A 19,917-nucleotide genomic window follows, 5' to 3' on the forward strand; every position below is an offset into this window, starting at 1 on the left:
TGACATGACTAATAATGATGTAATCTTAATAAGATGTAACAACTAAAAATATAGGAATCAAATATTCCTATTCTAAAGGAAATGTTACTTCTTGCTGTGTTTTTCAGGAAACTGTAATTGTTCTCTTAATAAAAGGTAAGTCCTTTTTGAGCTTGGTACAAAGGAACTTTCACTCTGGCACTACCTAGCCAAATCCCCCATTTGAACACAGTTTCTTGCTATTTATTCTGTTTTAGCTCCTTCTGAACCAGGCTTAGGCAATCCATGTAGCTACCAAGGTCTATGTTACATTTACCCTCACTTTCACAACTTGATGCCTACTCCAAATTTTATTCTGTAATATGGAAAAAAACCAATGAACCCCTATAGAACCAAAATCTATTATTAAAATGGAAGATAAGGAGTTCTTACCTCTGGTTTTTTCATTATCTGAATACTGAACATGTGATTTTTCATTGGATATATTACAATAAGGACATCACCAAATTCTGTGGGAATAATTCCTCTCCTGTAGTCTCTAGTATGCTCTGACCAAACAATGTGCACTTCATCATTTCCCAAATGTCTCAACTGGAAAAACAAGAACATAATTTATACTGCTTTAAAAGCTCTTTGAGTATAGTCCTACAGTCACATACAACATAAAAAGGGGAAAAACGAAATTAAAAAATTGTTAAATTGCGCTTGATCAGTTTTACATATGAAACACAAACATTCAAAAACATTAGGAGACACTGCAGAAGACCAGACAATTTCAATTGTCAATAATCAATGGGAAACAGATAACTTAGATTTAAAAAGATTCACATATAGCCCAAATACTCTCCTTAACCAGCAACTGCACCAATTCTCCACTAACAGATCTTTTAAAAGATTGTTTTAAAAAAAGAAGTAAATAACTCATAAATTGGATAATCCCCAATTGAGTACGAGAAAGTTGATTATATTTGGTTTAACAAATTTATTTCCAGGTTTTCTTTGCCTATGAAACTCAAATATTCTTCCAAATAGATGTCTTGAGAATTGTTAGACCCTCAAGATGTTATTTAAATGTTTGTGGTGCTTGCTTACAAAGGTGTTTCTGGCATTCAGAGAGAGTTAACATTATGATAATTAAAACTGTAAAAACATAAAACATTCAGAAGTTGGATTTCTGATAAGGTATTAAAAAAATGAACTTAATGCCCTTTAGTCTTGAGTTTTCTTCAGAGAGAATGCTATAGAATAATGCATTTTATTATAAAATTTCATTATACTAGTGCATTTATTGATTCTGCCACTGTGAGCATTTGAGTTGACTTTTAGTGCAGATCTTACATGGGATTTCCATTAGTTTCAGATAACTAGACACACGGCAGGTGGAAAGGTTTAGAAGAGTAAACCTGGGATAACTGTCATCAATATTTACGCTATCATCTAACATATGGGCAATTTCTATTTCAGAAATATGTCATTTATTTTGGCTTAAGGATGAACATAGGGTAGGAAAAAGAACTTAAAATATGACTTAAACAAAGAGAGGAGTTAAGTCCAATTAGTGAAAGCCTCTCTTCCGTCACTCCTTAATCCTTATATACATACACAAGTTGAATAATATAAACGTGTGAGACTTGGGCTTTGTGACATTTTTAAAAAGCAAAAAAGATTACACAACTCAGAAAAGCCATGGCTTCATAATTTCATTTTTTAATCAAAATACTTTAAAAATATCCTTCCTATACAGCCATCCCCATGTGTCAGCTTCCCTAATAGGTTTATGTTAACTGAATACAAAAGAAATGTGAAATAAATTTAACCAGGAGGGATGATCCAATCTAATTTTGATACATTAATGTCATATGCTGTACATGTTACAATAGCAGCCAGATCTAATACTAAGCTCCAGGCTATACTGAGATTTCCAAATGGCAGATTGTTCTAAGTGATATCAAGTATAATTGAAGTAATAAACGATAGTAAAAGCTGAGCACACTGTCAGGAAGAATTTAGGTATTTACTTTTTAAAATTAAATGAGTTAGGTAAGGAAAGACAAGACAACTGAAATAATGCAGGTCTCAATTTACAGAAAATTCCTTTTATTTATCTGCTACATTAACCCTTGAACTCTTGCCAAAACTATCTATAATTTCTAGTGCCCACTTATCTAAAGAAACGAGAAAAAAAGGGCAAGCGTACTTTTATAACTGAAGCTTGTTCAAATATCTTCTGTATGATATTAAAAGTCTGTTAAATAAGTTTAATGGAAAAGAGCAACATATTTTTGCCAAGCTCTTGTAATGAAGATTTCTGGCATAGAACTATGTACATAACAAAGTCATTCTAAATATGTTCAAACATTTTAAGGGAAAAGCTTCATGAAATCCCTTATCATTTACATTCAAATGCTAAAAAAAGTAATTATTTTAGGCTGTTATAATGAGGCATGTTTTTATATCTTTAAAATCTATTATATAGTAATTAGATACAAATTGAGAAATTGCTAATCATTGCTATGTGACTTGGGAATTTTTGAAAGACTACTGAAAGAATCAATTTTTAATGGTTAAGCATTAATAGAAATTTCAGGCATATGTATGTTTGACATACTTAATATATTATTTAATATTGATTTTATGTATTCCTATCTCTATGGACTTACAAGATTGTGTCCTATGGGGCAGGGTGTGGTGGCTCACACTTGCAATCTGAGCCCTCTGGGAGGCCGAGGCAGGCGAATTACCTGAGGTCAAGAGTTTTGAGACCAGCCTGGCCAACAAGTGAAACCCCGTCTCTACTAAAAATACAAAAATTAGACAGGTGTGGTGGCACACACCTGTAATCCCAGCTACTCAGGAGGCTGAGGAGGGAGGATTCCTTGAAACTGGGAGGTAGAAGTTGCAGAGAGCTGAGATCATGCCACTGCACTCCAGCCTGTGCGACACAGTTAGACTCCATCTCAAAGAAAGAAAAAAAAGATTGTGTCCTATGGATAACCAGTAGGTTTTGCTATACTCCAAAACCACCAAAGAAGTTGCTACTTATATGTTTATTGACCCAGATGCTAATTCATTTCTGAAATAGAGTAGAAGACTTCTGTACATGGGATAGGTCTGTTAAAATGATTGGCAACCAAACTACTCTTCTAACTTTCTTTCAACTGCTACTGAAGTCATTTTGGAACTCAAGGTATATAACATAGGCTACGGATGACTATTATTAATTGAAGAAGACAAAGCAGCTAAATGAAATTCAACGTGTGTACAAGTGAAGTCCTCAAATACACTAGAATGTTAATACTGGAAGAGACCTTAAAGTTCTAATTTCCCACCTAATACAGAAGCTGTGCCACCATATGCCTGATAAGTAGACACCATGCCTCTGCTTGAATACTTCTAAGGTTGGGGATTTTATGAATTCACAAATCAACCCATTTCTTATTTATTTATTTTGAGATGGAGTTCACTCTTGTTGCCCAGGCTGGAGTGCAATGGTGCGATCTTGGCACACTGCAACCTCTGCCTCCTGGGTTCAAGCGATTCTCTTGCCTCAGCTTCCCAAGTAGCTGGGATTACAGGCACCTACCACCATGCCCAGCTAATTTTTTATTTTTAGTAGAGACGGGGTTTTGCCATGTTGGCCAGGCTGGTCTTGAACTCCTGACCTCAGGTGATCCGCTGGCCTCAGCCTCCCAAAGTGCTGGGATTACAGGTGTGAGCCACCGTGTCTGGCCCCCATTTCATTTTTAAAGAGCTACAATCATTAGAACATGTTAATACTAAGCTAAAAACTGTCAAACTGTCTTCCAGATGCTAGCTCTTCCAAAATGAGTCTTACCAAATAAATCCAATCTGTATTCTATATATTATCTTTTCCGTTATCTGAAGATCAGTCTAATATACATCTCACCTTTCCTTTTCCAGGTTAAAAGCGTTCTTCTTAGCTCCTCTTAACAAACATATTCATTATCTTGGGTTACAGTTTCAGTTTACTAATGTTTCTATTAAACTTGTGTATGGAATAGAATACAGTATCAACACACGCTCTGGATAATACAGCAAACCCACAATGGGGCTGTTTCTTCCTTTGGTCTGTTCAATAAATTACTTTCTGCATTTTAAAAGTGATGGCTTAAATGGAACTTGTAGTCAATTCAAGCTTCTAAGTCTTTTTCTTACGAAGTTCTTTTAAGCAGGTACAACTGACTGCTAGAACTAAAGAAGGGATTTCATAATTTTCCCTTGCCAGGTTCAGATTATCTTTAAGCCTATGAAGGTCTATTGTTAACCTGACTCTGCTATTCATGTGCTGGCACTCTGCCAGATTTGGGCTATCCTTAAGTTCAAATTCCAGTGTCTTCATTTACATTTTGGACAAAAATGTCAAAAGGGACAGGCTTGGTTAAGAGCCTTATAGCAAGTCATTATAGGCTTTCCTCCTGGTTAAAAAAATCCACATCCTATATTTATTAAAGGTATTTATTAAGTCCTTACTGTTTGTGACAATTCATTAAATTTCCACAACAATACTATTATCCCTATTTTTACAGGTGAGGAATTGAAGCTTAAAAGGATGAAGTAACTCACCTAAGGTCACAAATAGTAAGTGGCAGAGCCAGGATTCAAACCCAGGCAGGCTGGTTCCAGAACCTATACTGTAACCACCTCCCTATATTGCTTCTTGTTAAATAATTAATTTATGTGCTATGAATATGATTATACAATCATTCATGAATATACTTACCAAACTGTTATGAAGACCACATTTCTTCAACTTGTCCACAACAAGCAACTTAGTTAAATGCTTTATTGCAGTCTATGGTTTTCCCTAATCTAGTAATCCTATTAAAACAAATTAAGTTATTTTGATGTGATTTGTTATGGTGAACTCATGGTGGCTCCTAGTGATCACTACACTTCATTATCTAAGTGCTCACAAACCATCTGTTTAATAATCCTATTTTGCCAGGCACTGACATGAAGCTCATGAATGTTGGTTAATTTCTATAGTCTATGGCCTGTTCCGTGTTCTTTTGTGAAAATCAGATGTTTACCCATTGCTACAGACTGAATGTTTGCATCCTGCCCACACCCCAAATTCATATCCTGAAATCCTTACCCCTCAATGCGATGGTATTGGAAGGTAGGGGACTCTGGGAGGTGATTAGGTTATGAGGGCTCCTTTATAAGGGATTAGTGTCCTTACAAAAGAGACCCCAGAGAGCTTACTTGACTCTTCTGCTATTATATATAAGGTTACAATGAGAAGATGGTCATCTGTGAACGAGGGAGTGGTCCCTCAGCAGACAATGAATCTGTGAGCATCTTGATCTTAGATTTCTCAGCCCCTAGAACTGTGAGAAATAAATTTCTGTGGTTTATAAGCCATTCAGTCTACGGTATTTTTGTTATATCAGCCTGAATGGACTAAGACATTCACCTTATGGCAATGTACTCATTCTCCATGATTACCAACAGGAATTCCAGAGTCAATTCTAGATTTCCTCAGTGCCATATAATATCATTTATCTCGGGCTGGAGACTAGAATTCTTATAAAGGAACTGTATTATGTCTCTCACTAAATCAGCTTATCCTCCTGACTTCTCCATTTGTGTTAAAAGTACCTAACAACTAATTATAATCACTCAGGATTAAAACCTGATAGTCTTTTAGTCTTTTTTGATTCCTTCTATTTTCCTTACTACATCTCTAATGAGCTCTTCATTTTTTAAAAAAAGTACTATATTCCTTTTTCGTACTTTCCTTCCTATTCCTCTACTGCTTTGTCTCTTTTGCTTACTGCTATATCTCCAGCACCTAGTACCAGGGCTATTGGCATTTAACAAATGTTTGTTCAGTGAATTACCACAGCTACCACAGCCACAAATCAAAAGATCTATAGACACCTTTGTCTCAGTGACACACTTATCAAAGTGACATATTTAAATAAATGCCATAACTGCAGATAGTTCTGGTTTTATGCTATGTACTAGGTAATGATAGGAAAAAAAATGCAACTTAAGTATCTTTTCAATAGTCACCAGTATTTATTGGATGCCTACTCTGCTTAGGCATAGTCCTAGATCACATGCTACTCATCCCATATACCATACATACTAATTCATGAGGTCTTAAAAGTCTTTTCTCTCTTCCCTCCCTCCCTCCTTCATATCCACCTTCTTTCATTCAAATAATGAGAGCTGACCAAATGCTAGCTTTTGCAGATGCAACAATGAGTAAAAACAGACATGGTCTCTGCTCTCGAACCTTTGTGTACAGTGGAGGAGCCAGAGTAAAATAACAATACAATAAATAAATAAATAAATAATTTAAAAATACAAATGATGCTCTAAAAATTAACATACTTTTCTGAATACAAATAACAAAGGGCATGAATCTATAATAGCTCTTGAACTAAAAGCTGAAGAACATACAGAAGTTAATTAGGTTAGGCAGTTACTTCAGGAGATAGGGGTATATATGTAGAAACTAACTTAGTATTCTTACTGCCCCAAGTCCCCATTCTTTCCCCCATCTTTCAGGCACTCAGACTTAGTAAAATACACTCTGTGATATACTCCTCAATCATGTGAGAAAACATGTTTTAATATACTTTCTAGCAGTCATACATATTTTCCTACATTCACTTGCTGTTTAGATTATTCATTTTTAGCAATCGGGAGAAGTTTCTTGAAAACAACAGGCACAGCATCCAATACTATGCCTAAGCAGAGTGGGCATCCAATAAATACTGGTGACTATTGAAAAGATACTTAAGTTGCATTTTTTTCCTATCATTACCTAGTACATAGCATAAAAACAGAACTATCTGCAGTTATGGCATTTATTTAAATATGTCACTTTGATAAGTGTGTCACTAAGACAAAGGTGTCTATAGATCTTTTGATTTGTGGCTGTGGTAGCTGTGGTAATTCACTGAACAAACATTTGTTAAATGCCAATAGGCCTGGTACTAGGTGCTGGAGATACAGCAGTAAGCAAAAGAGACAAAGTCCTGGTTCTCATGACCTTGATATTCTAGTGGGAGAAGTCAGATAAACATATACAAAAATAAACTAGATAAACTTACACGGTGATAAATCTATAAAGAAAATAATATAGGGTAATGTGATAAAGTTCCTGAGTAGGAGGGGGCTTATTTAGCTAGGATGGTCTAAAAAGGTCTTTCTAAGAAACTGTCACATGAGTTTAAGAACAGAACAATTAGAATGAGGAAGTCTGATAATGTGGATAAAAAACATTTCAAACCGAGACAGTAGTAAGTGTACAGAGCCCTTAAGATGTGAATGAGTTTGACATGTTGGAAGGTTAGAATGACAGTCAGTGAGACCAGATTATGGTAAATGAAAAGAAAAAAGACAGGAGATGAGATCTAGAGGTAGGCGGCTGGCGGGGTCAAATTACGTAGGGCCATAGTGAGGAATTAGAGTTTTATTCCCGGTTGGGTGCGGTGGCTGATGCCTGTAATCCCAGCACTTTGGGAGGCTGAGGTGGGTGGATCATGAGGTCAAGAGATCGAGACCATCCTAGCCAACATGGTGAAACCTTGTCTCTACTAACAATACCAGAACTGGCTGGGTGTGGTGGTGCATGCCTGTAGTCCCAGCTACTCGGGAGGCTGAGTCAGGAGAATCACTTGAACCCAGGAGGTAGAGGTTGCAGTGAGCAGAGATTGCACCATTGCACTCCAGCATGGTGACAGAGCGAGACTCTGTCTCAAAAAAAAAAGAGTTTTATTTCCTATACAATGAGAGGCCTCTGCTATCTCACCTACATAACATTTACTATGGTGAGATAAACTTGTACTGAACCATTGATATTTTCTGTTTTCTCAATCCTCTATTCTTGTCATCAGGAGTATATATGCAAAAATTGGAGTTCAGGGCAGTTTCTTCTATAAGGTTATTATATTTGGGACTCAAACAATGAGTATAATTTCACAGCATTTATTAAATATAATCCTAACTTCACTTTTACTAAAATAATGAAAAAATTTAAAAATTATTCCTTAAATTTGTTTTTTGAACAAATTCATTTTCCAGACTATATTTAGTATATAGTTCTTTGGAAAGTATCTTATATTTCTGTCCAAAATAAAGAAAAACAGACGTAAAATAAAAAATCAGACCAAGCAGCACTACAAGGTTCATTTATTTGCACAACTATTGTGACTAAACTTCAAGACAGAAAAGGAAACACTTTCCATTACACTAATAGTAATTCAGAGGAAATGGACTTAAATAAAGTGCTTCTTTCCCCCTATTTTGGGGGGTCCAGGAAATGAAAGATAGACTAGAGAGTTCAACTAAGTATGTTACAATTATCTCAACTTGATCTTCATCAAACTTCTAAAAGGATGATTCAGCTACCTATGAAGCAGAGTATCAGCAAGTGGCTAGAACAAGGAGACAGAGGAAATGAGAGAGGCTCCTGTGAACACTTTACACCAATGCTGGCAGCACTTTTGATTTTTAGGGGTGAATACACTCAGCTAAGTGGAAATTATTTTTAACCATTTTCCATCAATCTTCCTCAGGTAGAGATAATTTATAGAACAGATTGCTTGGATTGGGGTTATATTAGGATTTTTATATGGTGGTACAACATTTCTAAGAGAAACTTAGCTAAACTGAATGGCTAATCTGCTCAAGAAGTATAGTCTATGTTATAAATATTCTGCTGCTACTGTCTTGAGCCTTGAAAAAGCTTCTCTTCACAAGAAATATAAATGCTACATTTAAATAGGTCCAAGGATATTTACTTCTCATTCTGAGAAAATAAAATGTTTGAAAATAATTTACAAATCACATATTTTAAATAAAAAGTCAGAACTAAAATTAGTTTCTATAAAATAGATATAAATGATTTTATCCTACCAAGTTTAAAGCAAAGGACCAGAGTCATAAATAATTCTAGCTTGCCAGAGGCATGGCTATTTCTTTATACTGACTGTCGACTATCTAATTTAATTAGAGGTATTAAACTCCTTGCTGAGGTCAACAAGCCTTACTTCCTCCAATATTATACTTCAACCAGTGCTCATTAATGTGTCTACTGAATGGATTAACACACCTAAAGATATATGTACAAAGGACAGGGGGGACAACCTAATGATATCCAATTGTTCATTTATAATAGGACACATGTTCTAGGCCTCAACTTATTACCACTAATGTGGAATTTATTAAATTCGGGAGAAAAAATACCAATACAGAAAGTGATTTTTTATCAAGGACAACCGGTATAAGACAACTGGCTTCTATTATTAAGTTTAAACATTTAACCTATCAAAAATAAAGTGATACCAAAATAAAACTAAAATATAAGCCTGCTACTTAGAAAAACCTCATATACTAGAACTCTGAGGAACAGATTAAGGCAAGAGTCATTAAGTATAGGGAAATGGGAAACATCAGTATACAGATAAATCAATGTTTATAAGGTTTTAAACAATTTCTATGAAAAGAAGGTTTAGGCTAATTACACTGAATTATGAGATCAAATAAAAATTCCCTTTCTGTTGGACTTAAAAGTTGCTATTGTTTCTTGGAGAATGGGAGTGTCAGGAGGTTTATGACCACATTTTTCATACATACAGAGCTTAAGCATTGCTTTAATTTAGTTTGACACTGACAAAGTAAATTTTACTTAAATCGATTTAAATTACTACTAGAGAAAATAAGACATTTCTCCAAAGAGTATATACAAATGGGCAATAAGCACATGAAAAGATGTTCAATATTATTAGAAGGGAAATACAAGTCAAAACCACAACAAAATATCATTTCACACCTACTACTATGGCTATAATTTTTTTTTTAAAACAGAAAATAAGAAGTGTTAGCAAAGATGTGGAAAAACTGCAACACTTAGGCATTGCTGGTGGAAATATAAAATGATGTGGTTGCTATAGAAAACATCCTGACTTCTCAGAAAGCTAAACATACAATTACTATATGACCACAGCAATTCCACTCCTAGCTATATAGCCAAATTGAAAACAGGGATTCAAATAGATATTTGTATGCCAATGTTCACTGCAACATTGTTTACAAGAACCAAAAGGTGGAAACAACCCAATTTCCAGCCACAGATGAATGGGTAAACAAATTGAGGCATATACTTGCAACAGATTATTAATCAGCTTTAAAAAGGAACGAAGTTCTGATGTATGCTACAACATGAATGAATCTTGAAAACATGCTAAGTTTAAAACAACTATGGTTAATATGCTATGGGGCTCTCATGGAAAAAGTAGACAACATGTAAGAACAAATGGACAAGGTATGTAGAGAGATGGAAATTCCAGGGAAAAATATTAAAGAAAAAAGGCTAGAGTAAAAAAAAAAAACACTGGAACAGAAATTTTAAAATGTCTTTGATAGGCTCATTCACAGACAAGACACAGCTGAGGAAAGAATCTCTGAGTTTCAAGATATCTCAATAGCAACCTCCAAAACAGAAAAGCAAAGAGAAAAAAAGACTTATATTCAAAAGAATATACAAAAACTGTGGGACGACCACGAAAGATGTAAATACATGTACTGGGAATACCCAAAGAAGAAGAAAGAGAAAAAGGAACAGAAGCAATATCTGAAGCAATAATAACTGAGAATTTCCCCAACTTAACGTCAGTCATAAACCCAGATCCAGGAAGCTCAGTGAGCACCAAGCAGGGTAAATGTCAAAAAACTGTGCCTAGGTGCATCATATTTAAACGCGGAAAATCAAGGAGAAAGAACAAATTATTCAAAGAAGCCCAAGGAAAAAAAGTCGTACCTACAGAGTAGCAAAGATAAAAATTACTTCTGATGTCTTAGAAATTACATAAGCAAGAAGAGAGTATAGTGAAATATTTCAAGTATTGAGAGAAAAAAAATACCACACACCTAGAATTCTGTACCCTGTGAAACTATCCTTCAAAAGTGAAAAAGAAATAGACTTTCTCAGGCAAACAAAAATTGAGGGAATTTGCAGCCTGCAGACCTACCTTTCAAGAAATGTTAAAACAAGTTCTTCGGAGAGAAGAAAAACATATATGTCAGAAACTTGGATCTACGTCATGAAAGGAAGAGCATGACAGAATGAATAATTGAGGGTAAATTAAAACTTTTTTCTTAGTCGTAATTGGTTTAACAGAATATAGTTTAATAACAGCAATGTATTTGAATATATATGCTCATATTTATATATATAGGCTTACATATACCTAAAATAAGTGAAATGAATGACAGCAATGATACAAGGGATGGGAAGGAGGGATTAGGGATATTGTGCTATTGCAAGCAGTACAGTATCATATAAGCAGTACAGTATAATTTTTTTTTGAGACAGGGTCTCCCTTTGTCACCCAAGCTGGAGTGCAGTGGCACAATCATGGCCCACTGCAGCCTCAACCTCCCCAAGCTCAGGTGATCCTCTCACCTCAGCCTCCCAAGTCGCTGGGACCACGGGGATGCACCAGCATGCCTGGCTAACTTCTGTGTTTCTTGTAGAAACAAGGTTTCACCATGTTGCCCGGGCTGGTCTTGAACTCCTGGGTTCAACAGATCTGCCAGCCTCTGCTTCCCAAAGTGCTGGGATTACAGATGTTAGCCACTGCACCCAGCCGGTATAGTGTAATTTGAAAGCAGACTTGTAACTTAGATGAACTACAAATGTATAGTGTAAACTCTATAGCAATCACTAAAAAGTTAAAAAAGAATCATAATTGATATGTTAAGAAAGGAGAGAGAATGGAATCATATAAATGCTCAATTAAAACAAGAAAAGGCAGAAAAAGTATAAAAGACAAAAATAGGAACAAAGAACAAGGGCAACAATAGAAAACAGAATACAGTAGACAGAAATAGAGAACAGTAAAGAATATAGTAGATATTAATTCAACTATATTAATAATCACTTCAAAAATCAATGTTATAAATATACCAATTAAAAAATACTGTCAGAGTGGAGCTAAAAACATATTGTTTACAAGAAAGCCACTCTAAAGACAAATATAGACTAAAAGTAAAAAGATATACCATGCTAATACTAATCAAAAGAAAGCAGGAATAGCTATATTAATTTCAGACAGAACAGACTTCAGAGCAAGAAAGTTATCAGGGATAAAGAGGAGCCTCATATAATAAAGGAGTCAATACTACAAGATGACATAGCGATCCGTACATGTAGGTGCCTAACAAAGCATCAAAATGCATCAAGCAAAAACTGACACAACTTCAAACTCACATGGAACAGTCACCAAGATAGACTGCATTTTGGACCATCAAACACATCTCCGGAAATTCAAAAGAATAGAAATCATAAAATGTCTGCTCTCAAACAATGGAATTAAATTAGAAATCAGTAACAGAAAGATAGTTGGAAAACCCCAAAATATCTGGAGATTAAACAACATACTTCTTAAAAACACATGGGTCAAAGAAGATATCTCAAGAGAAATTAAGAAACATTTTGAACCAAATGAAAATGCAAAAGTTCTGGAAAGAGACAGTGGTGATGGTTGCAAAACACTGTGAGAGTACTTAAAGCCAATCAATTAGTTAAAAATGATTTTTAAAATAGTTAAAATGAAGTTATTCTCTAATAAATCTAGTGCATAAAAGTTTCACCATTTCAGAGTGCAACCTTAATTAAAACTCAATCACTGTTTTTGTATAAGGTATAAGGAAGGGATCCAGTTTCAGCTTTCTACATATGGCTAGCCAGTTTTCCCAGCACCATTTATTAAATAGGGAATCCTTTCCCCATTTCTTGTTTCTGTCAGGTTTGTCAAAGATCAGATGGTTGTAGATGTGTGGTATTATTTCTGAGGGCTCTGTTCTATTCCATTGGTCTATAACTCTGTTTTGGTACCAGTACCATGCTGTTTTGATTACTGTAGCCTTGTAGCATAGTTTGAAGTCAGGTAGCGTGATGCCTCCAGCTTTGTTCTTTTGGCTTAGGATTGTCTTGGCAATGCGGGCTCTTTTTGGGTTCCATATGAACTTTAAAATAGTTTTTTCCAATTCTGTGAAGAGAGTCATTGGTAGCTTGATGGGGACGGCATTGAATCTATAAATTACCTCGGGTAGTATGGTCATTTTCATGATATTGATTCTTCCGATCCATGAGCTTGGAATGTTCTTACATTTGTTCGTGTCCTCTTTTATTTCGTTGGGCAGTATTTTGTAGTTCTCCTTGAAGAGGTCCTTTACATCCCTCGTAAGTTGGATTCCTAGGTATTGTATTCTCTTTGAAGCAATTGTGAATGGGAGTTCACTTATTATTTGGCTCTCCGTTTGTCTATTATTGGCGTACAGGAATGCTTGTGATTTTTGCACATTGATTTTGTATTCTGAGACTTTGCTGAAGTTGCTTATCAGCTTCTTTTGTGCTGAGACAATGGGGTTTTCTAAATATACAATCATGTCATCTGCAAACAGGGACAATTTGACTTCCTCTTTTCCTAATTGAAAACCCTTTATATTTCTTTCTCTTGCCTGACTGCCCTGGCCAGAACTTCCAACACTATATTGAATAGGAGTGGTGAGAGAGGACATCCTTGTCTTGTGCCAGTATTCAAAGGGAATGATTCCAGTTTTTGCCCATTCAGTATGATATTGGCTGTGGGTTTGTCATAAATAGCTCTTATTATTTTGAGATAAGTCCCATCAATACCTAGTTTACTGAGAGTTTTTAGCATGAATGGCTGTTGAATTTTGTCGAAGGCCTTTTCTGCATCTATTGAGATAATCATGGACAATCATGTGGTTTTTGTCTTTGGTTCTGTTTATATGATGGATGACATTTATTGATTTGCATATGTTGAACCAGCCTTGCATCCCAGGGATGAAGCCAACTTGATCGTGGTGGATAAGCTTTTTGATGCGCTGTTGGATTTGGTTTGCCAATATTTTATTGAGGATTTTCGCATCAATGTTCATCAGGGATATTGGTCTAAAATTCTCTTTTTTTGTGTGTGTCTCTGTCAGGCTTTGGTATCATGATGATGCTGGCCTCATAAAACGAGTTAGGGAGGAGTCCCTCTTTTTCTATTGATAGGAATAGTTTCAGAAGGAATGGTACCAACCCCTCTTTGTACCTCTGGTAGAATTTGGCTGTGAATCCGTCTGGTCCTGGACTTTTTTTGGTTGGTAGGCTATTAATTATTGCCTCAATTTCAGAGCCTGTTACTGGTCTATTCAGGGATTCAACTTCTTCCTGGTTTAGTCTTGGGAGGGTGTAAGTGTCCAGGAATTTATTCATTTCTTCTAGATTTTCTAGTTTATTTGCGTAGAGGTGTTTATAGTATTCTCTGATGGTAGTAAACTAGTTCAACCATTGTGGAAGACAGTGTGGCGATTCCTCAAGAATCTAGAACTAGAAATACCATTTGACCAAGCCATCCCATTAGTGGGTATATACCCAAAGGAGTATAAATCATGCTGCTATAAAGACACATGCACACTTAATGTTTATTGCAGCACTATTCACAATAGCAAAGACTTGGAACCAACCCAAATGTCCATCAATGATAGACTCGATTAAGAAAATGTGGCACACATACACCATGGAATACTATGCAGCCATAAAAAAGGATGAGTTCATGTCCTTTGTAGGGACATGGATGAAGCTGGAAACCATCATTCTGAGCAAACTATTGCAAGGACAGAAAACCAAACACTGCATGTTCTCACTCGTAGGTGAGAATTGAACAAAGAGAACACTTGGACACAGGGTGGGGAACATTACACATCAGGGCCTGTTGTGGGGTAGGGGGAGTGGGGAGGGATAGCATTAGGAGATATACCTAATGTAAATGATGAGTTAATGGGTTCAGCACACCAACATGGCACATGTATACATACGTAATAAAGCTGCACATTGTGCACATGTGCCCTAGAACTTAAAGTATAATTAAAAATAAATAAATAAATAAAATAAAACTCAATCATTTAACAACTCTTTTATTTTATTTTTTTGAGATGGAGTCTCGCTCTGTCACCAGGCTGGAGTGCAGTGGCGTGATCTCGGCTTACTGCAACCTCCGCCTTCTGGGTTCAAGCGATTCTCCTGCCTCAGCCTCCCGAGTAGCTGGGACTACAGGCGTGCACCATCATGCCCAGCTGGTTTTTTGTATTTTTAGTAAAGACAGGGTTTCACCATGTTGGCCAGGATACTCTCAATCTCTTGAGCTTATGATCCATCAACCTCTTGACCTCATGTTCCATCTGCCTCGGCCTCTCAAAGTGCTGGGATTACAGGCATGAGCCATCACGCCCGGCCAACAACTCTTAAATGGTGCTATCATGCCTAAAATTTGTCTTATTTGCTATGATAAAGGATTATTAAACATCCATTTCAGATGCTTCTTTTAAAATAATTAAGGACCCTTGTGACTATTTTGAGGGAAAGAGGCATCTTATTTGACATTTCTACAAAGGTCACAGGAGTAAAGTATCAAGTGCCATATAATTACCAAGTTTAATACAGTGAAGTAAAAATATCGTGACATAGTTTTCTTTAATAAAAAAGGCATTTTAATAGAAAATAATCTAGTTTGTTCCACTCTTAGGTTTTCAATCTAAGATACTATTAATTTTTACAAATTAAAACCATGATGAGATAGCCTATTAGAATGACTATTATCAAAAAGACAAAATATAATGGCAAGAATGTGGAAAAAAGGGGACTTTGGTACATAGGTGGTGGGAATTTAAATTAGTACAGGCATTATGGAAAACAGTATGGGGGTTCTTCAAAAAATTAAAAATTAGAACTATCATTATGATCCAGCAATCCCACTACTGGGTATATATCCAGAGAAAATGAAATCAGTGTGTCAAAGAGATTATCTGCATGCTCACATTCAGTGCAGCCTTATTCACAATAACCAGGATATGGAATCAATCTAAGAGTCCATCATTTGATGAATGGATAAAGAAAATGTGGTACAGATGCAAAATAGAACACTATTCAACCTTACAAATGAAGGAAATTCTGTCATTTATAAAAACACGGATTAACCTGGAGGACATTATGTTAGGTACATTAAGCCAGGCACAAAAAGACAATGCATTATTTCACTTTTAAGTGGAATCTAAAAAAGTTGAACTCATAGAAAGATGGAGTACAGTAAGTCCTCACAATGTCATCAATAGGTTCTTGGAAACTGCGACTTTAAGCAAAACAACATATGGCAGGCCTTCAAATAATGTCATATCCTTCATAGTTTCATTATAAGGTTGATGATAAAATACAATTGGTTTCATTATATGTCATTTTCCTTAAAAGGAGAGAGTCAGTGCTTATAGGGAAGAGTTTGAAATTGGAGAGAAGCTGGTCAGGGGACACAAAATTTCAGTTAGGAGGAATGGGTTAAAGAGAGCTATTGCACAACATAATGACTATAGTTAAGAACAACATGCTGTACACTTGAAAATTGCTAAGAGAATAGATGTTAAGTGTTCTCAGCATGAAAAACTGGCATGTGAAGTAATGCATATTTTAATTAGCTTGATTTAGCTATTCCACAATGTTTACATATATAAAAATGTATTGTATACCATAAATATATACAATTTCAATTGATCAATTAAAAAAATAAATGTTTAAAAAAGAAATATATGAGAAATATACTTAAGACAGTCACTATTGTAGGACAGTACAATAGTAATATATTATTAATTTTACACTCTGCATTGGGGTTTAAAAGTTATGTCCATGAAGCCATGATTAAATTTATTTATTTATTGAGTTAGTTATTTTTGAGACAGTGTTTTACTCTGTCACTGAGGCTGGAGTGCAGTGGTGCAATCTTGGTACATTGCAGCCTCAAGTTCCTGGACTCAAGCAATCTTTCTACCTCAGCCTCCAAATAGCTGGGACTACAAGCATGCACCACCATGCCTGGCTAATTTTTTTTGTAAGGACAGGGTGTCATTATGTTAACCAGGCTGGCCTCGAACTTTGGGCTTGAGCAATCCTCCCACCTTAGCCTCCCAAAGTACTGGGATTACAAGTGTCAGCCACTGTGCGTGGCTTATTTATCTTTTCACACTATACTTACAATTGTGTCTACTTTGGGTATGATTTATTTTCAAAGAGATTTAAGATGAATTCCTGGAAAAAATGGTTTATGTGAAGTTTTAACAAACCTTCACTTTATTCCAATCCTATTTAACATCATGTACCATTATCAGTATTGATGTCTTATCTTGTACTTCTAAAAAGCATATGCCAAGAAATTCTGTAGCAAACTTTTTGCTGAATATGCTTTCCTAGACTTATTAATTACCTCTACCCCACCACTCATTGCAATCTAATTAGTGCTCATATATTAGTTTTCTTAGCTATTATCCATTTATTAGGCAATTTCTAACAATACTCTAAAATCTAAACAAAAGCCATAAAAGGTAGTTGATACAGTTTGCCTTTGTGTCCCCAACCAAATCTCATCTTGAATTGTAATCACTGGGTATTGAGAGAGGAACATGGTGGGAGGTGATTGGATGCTGTTCTAGTGGTAGTGAGTTCTCATGAGAGCTGATGGTTTTATAAATGTTTGACAGTTACTCCTTCACATGCTCACACTCTCTGTTGCCTGCTGCCACATAACATGTGCCTGTTTCCCCTTCTACCATGATTGTAAGTCTCCTGAGCCCTCCCCAGTCATATGGAACTGTGAGTCAATTAAACCTCTTTTCTTTATAAATTACCCAGTATCAGTATTCTTTATAGCAATGTGAAAACAGACCAATACAGTAGTCAATCAAATCTTATAAAAGATTTGTAAAGAGTCCTAAACTTCCTTTCAAAAACAGTATGTTAATAACCCTGTTTCAAAGCTTATTAGTGAAGTGCGAAGAGCTTTGGTATCAGGCAACAGAGTATCAAATGAAATGGCTGATCATATTCAGTTGGTTACATTTAGTAATAGTTTTAGATAAACTGAGGGCAGGATTTTCAGTAAAATCCTGGGGCAAAAACAAACAAACTGAGAAGAAAGAGGAGGAGAAGGAAGAGGTAAAGGAGAAATGTTGGATAAAGTTTTACTTTTAAAAACATTTCTCACAAAACCAAATATGAGTTGAATACATACAACTGTACTCTGAGGTTATCTCTGTAGCTACAATGACTTTTCAATGGCTGTGTGAGCTACAGCAAAATGGTGGTGTAAATTTTAACAGTTGTGGACCATGAATATCATTCTACGATATCCCTTACAGATTCTAAGGTAGCAAGATTTATTTCAATTAAATACCACTTATTTGCTACATTAGTTTTAGCCCGAACGTATGGGATACAGCATGTTATATTTTAAGTGCTATGTATGTATGTATGTGTTTTTCTGAGACAGGGTCTCACTTTGTCACCCAGGTTGGAGTGTAGTGGTGTGATCACAGCTCACTGTAGCCGGGACATCCCAGGCTCAAGCAATCCTCCCACAGTAGCCTCCTGAGTAATTGGGACTATAGGCACATGCCACCATGCCTGGCTAATTTTTAAATTTTTGGTAGGGGGTCTTGCTATGTTACTCACGCTGGTCTCAAACTCTTGGGCTAAAGCAATCCTTCCACCTTGGCCTCCCGAATTGCTGGGATTACAGGCATAAGCCACCACACCTGGCCTGGAATAATTTCTATTTTATTTTTTCTTCTCCCTCAATCAATATAAACATTCTATCTGAGTCCATGTACTAAGGGCCTTGAAATGTAATTTTACCAATGTAAACAAACACAGAAATCTTTCAGTTTGTTATATCCCTTGATACGGTGTGGCTCTGTGTCCCCAACTAAATCTCATCTCAAATTGTAATCCACATGTGTCAAGGTAGGAACCTGATGGGAGGTGACTGGATTATGCGGAAGGTTTCACCTGTGTTGTTCTTGTGATAGAGAATGAGTTCTCATGAGAGCTGATGGTTTTAAAGTGTGGCACTTCCCCTTTGTTCACTCTCTTGCCTGTAGCCATGTAAGATGTTCCTTGCTTCCCCTTTGCCTTTGCCACTATTTTAAGTTTCCTGAGTCCTCTCTAACCTTGTGGAACTGTGAGTTAATTACACCTCTTTTGTTTAAAAATCACCCAGTCTCAGGTAGTATCTTTATAGCAGTGTGAAAACAGACTAATACATCCCTATTTTCTTGAAGATAAATCCTTTGTTAAGACTGTAACCAATCAGAAATGAAAGTGAAGACATTACAACAGACACTTCAGAAATAAGAAGGATCATAAAGGACTATTATGAACAACTGTATGCCAACAAATTGGATAAACTAGAGGAAATGGGTAAGTTTCTAGAATAAAACAGCCTACCAAAATTGAATCAGGAAGAAACGGAAAGTCTGAACAGACCAATAACAAAGAGATTGAAGAATTAATTAGAAACCTTCAACAAAAAGCCCAGAACTAGACAGTTGCACAGCTAAATTCAACCAAACAGTCAAAGAATTATTACCAATATTTAAACTCTTCCAAAAACTAGAGTGAGGGGGAATACTTCCAAACACATTTTATAAAGCCAGCATCCCCTCGATCCCTAAGCTAGACGAAGATATCAGAAGCAAACAAAACTACAGGTCAATTTCTCTGATGAACACTGATGCAAAAATCCTCAATAAAATATTAGCAAACTGAACCAATCCAACAACATATCAAAAAGGTTATACATCAAGATGAAGTGGGATTTATCCTTAGCACGCAAAGCTGATTTAATGAACACAAATCAATTGATGTGATACATCACATTAATGGAATAAAAGGTAAAAACTATGCGAACATGTGATCATCTCAATTGATGTAGAAAAAGCATTCAACTAAGTCCAACATCATTTATTGAGTAAAACTCTTGACAGTTTAGGTATAGAAGGAAAGTTCTTCAACACAGTAAAGGTAACTTATGAAAAACGCTTCACTAACATTATAAGCAATGAGGA

At 35.8% G+C, this 19,917-nt stretch overlaps 1 protein-coding gene across 14 annotated transcripts in view; it reads right to left on the reverse strand.

The window, feature by feature from the left end:
* Window positions 1-19,917, reverse strand: part of RALGAPA1 (Ral GTPase activating protein catalytic subunit alpha 1) — a 275,782-nt gene that overhangs the window by 34,355 nt on the left and 221,510 nt on the right. For all 14 annotated transcript variants that reach the window (XM_073997236.1, XM_005561086.4, XM_065548726.1 and 11 more), the window contains one exon: window positions 412-570. In XM_073997236.1, the coding sequence (XP_073853337.1) occupies window positions 412-570 (159 nt within the window). The remainder of the gene's footprint in view (window positions 1-411; window positions 571-19,917) is intronic.

This window comes from Macaca fascicularis, chromosome 7 (assembly GCF_037993035.2).
Source record: "Macaca fascicularis isolate 582-1 chromosome 7, T2T-MFA8v1.1".
Taxonomy (NCBI): domain Eukaryota; kingdom Metazoa; phylum Chordata; class Mammalia; order Primates; family Cercopithecidae; genus Macaca; species Macaca fascicularis.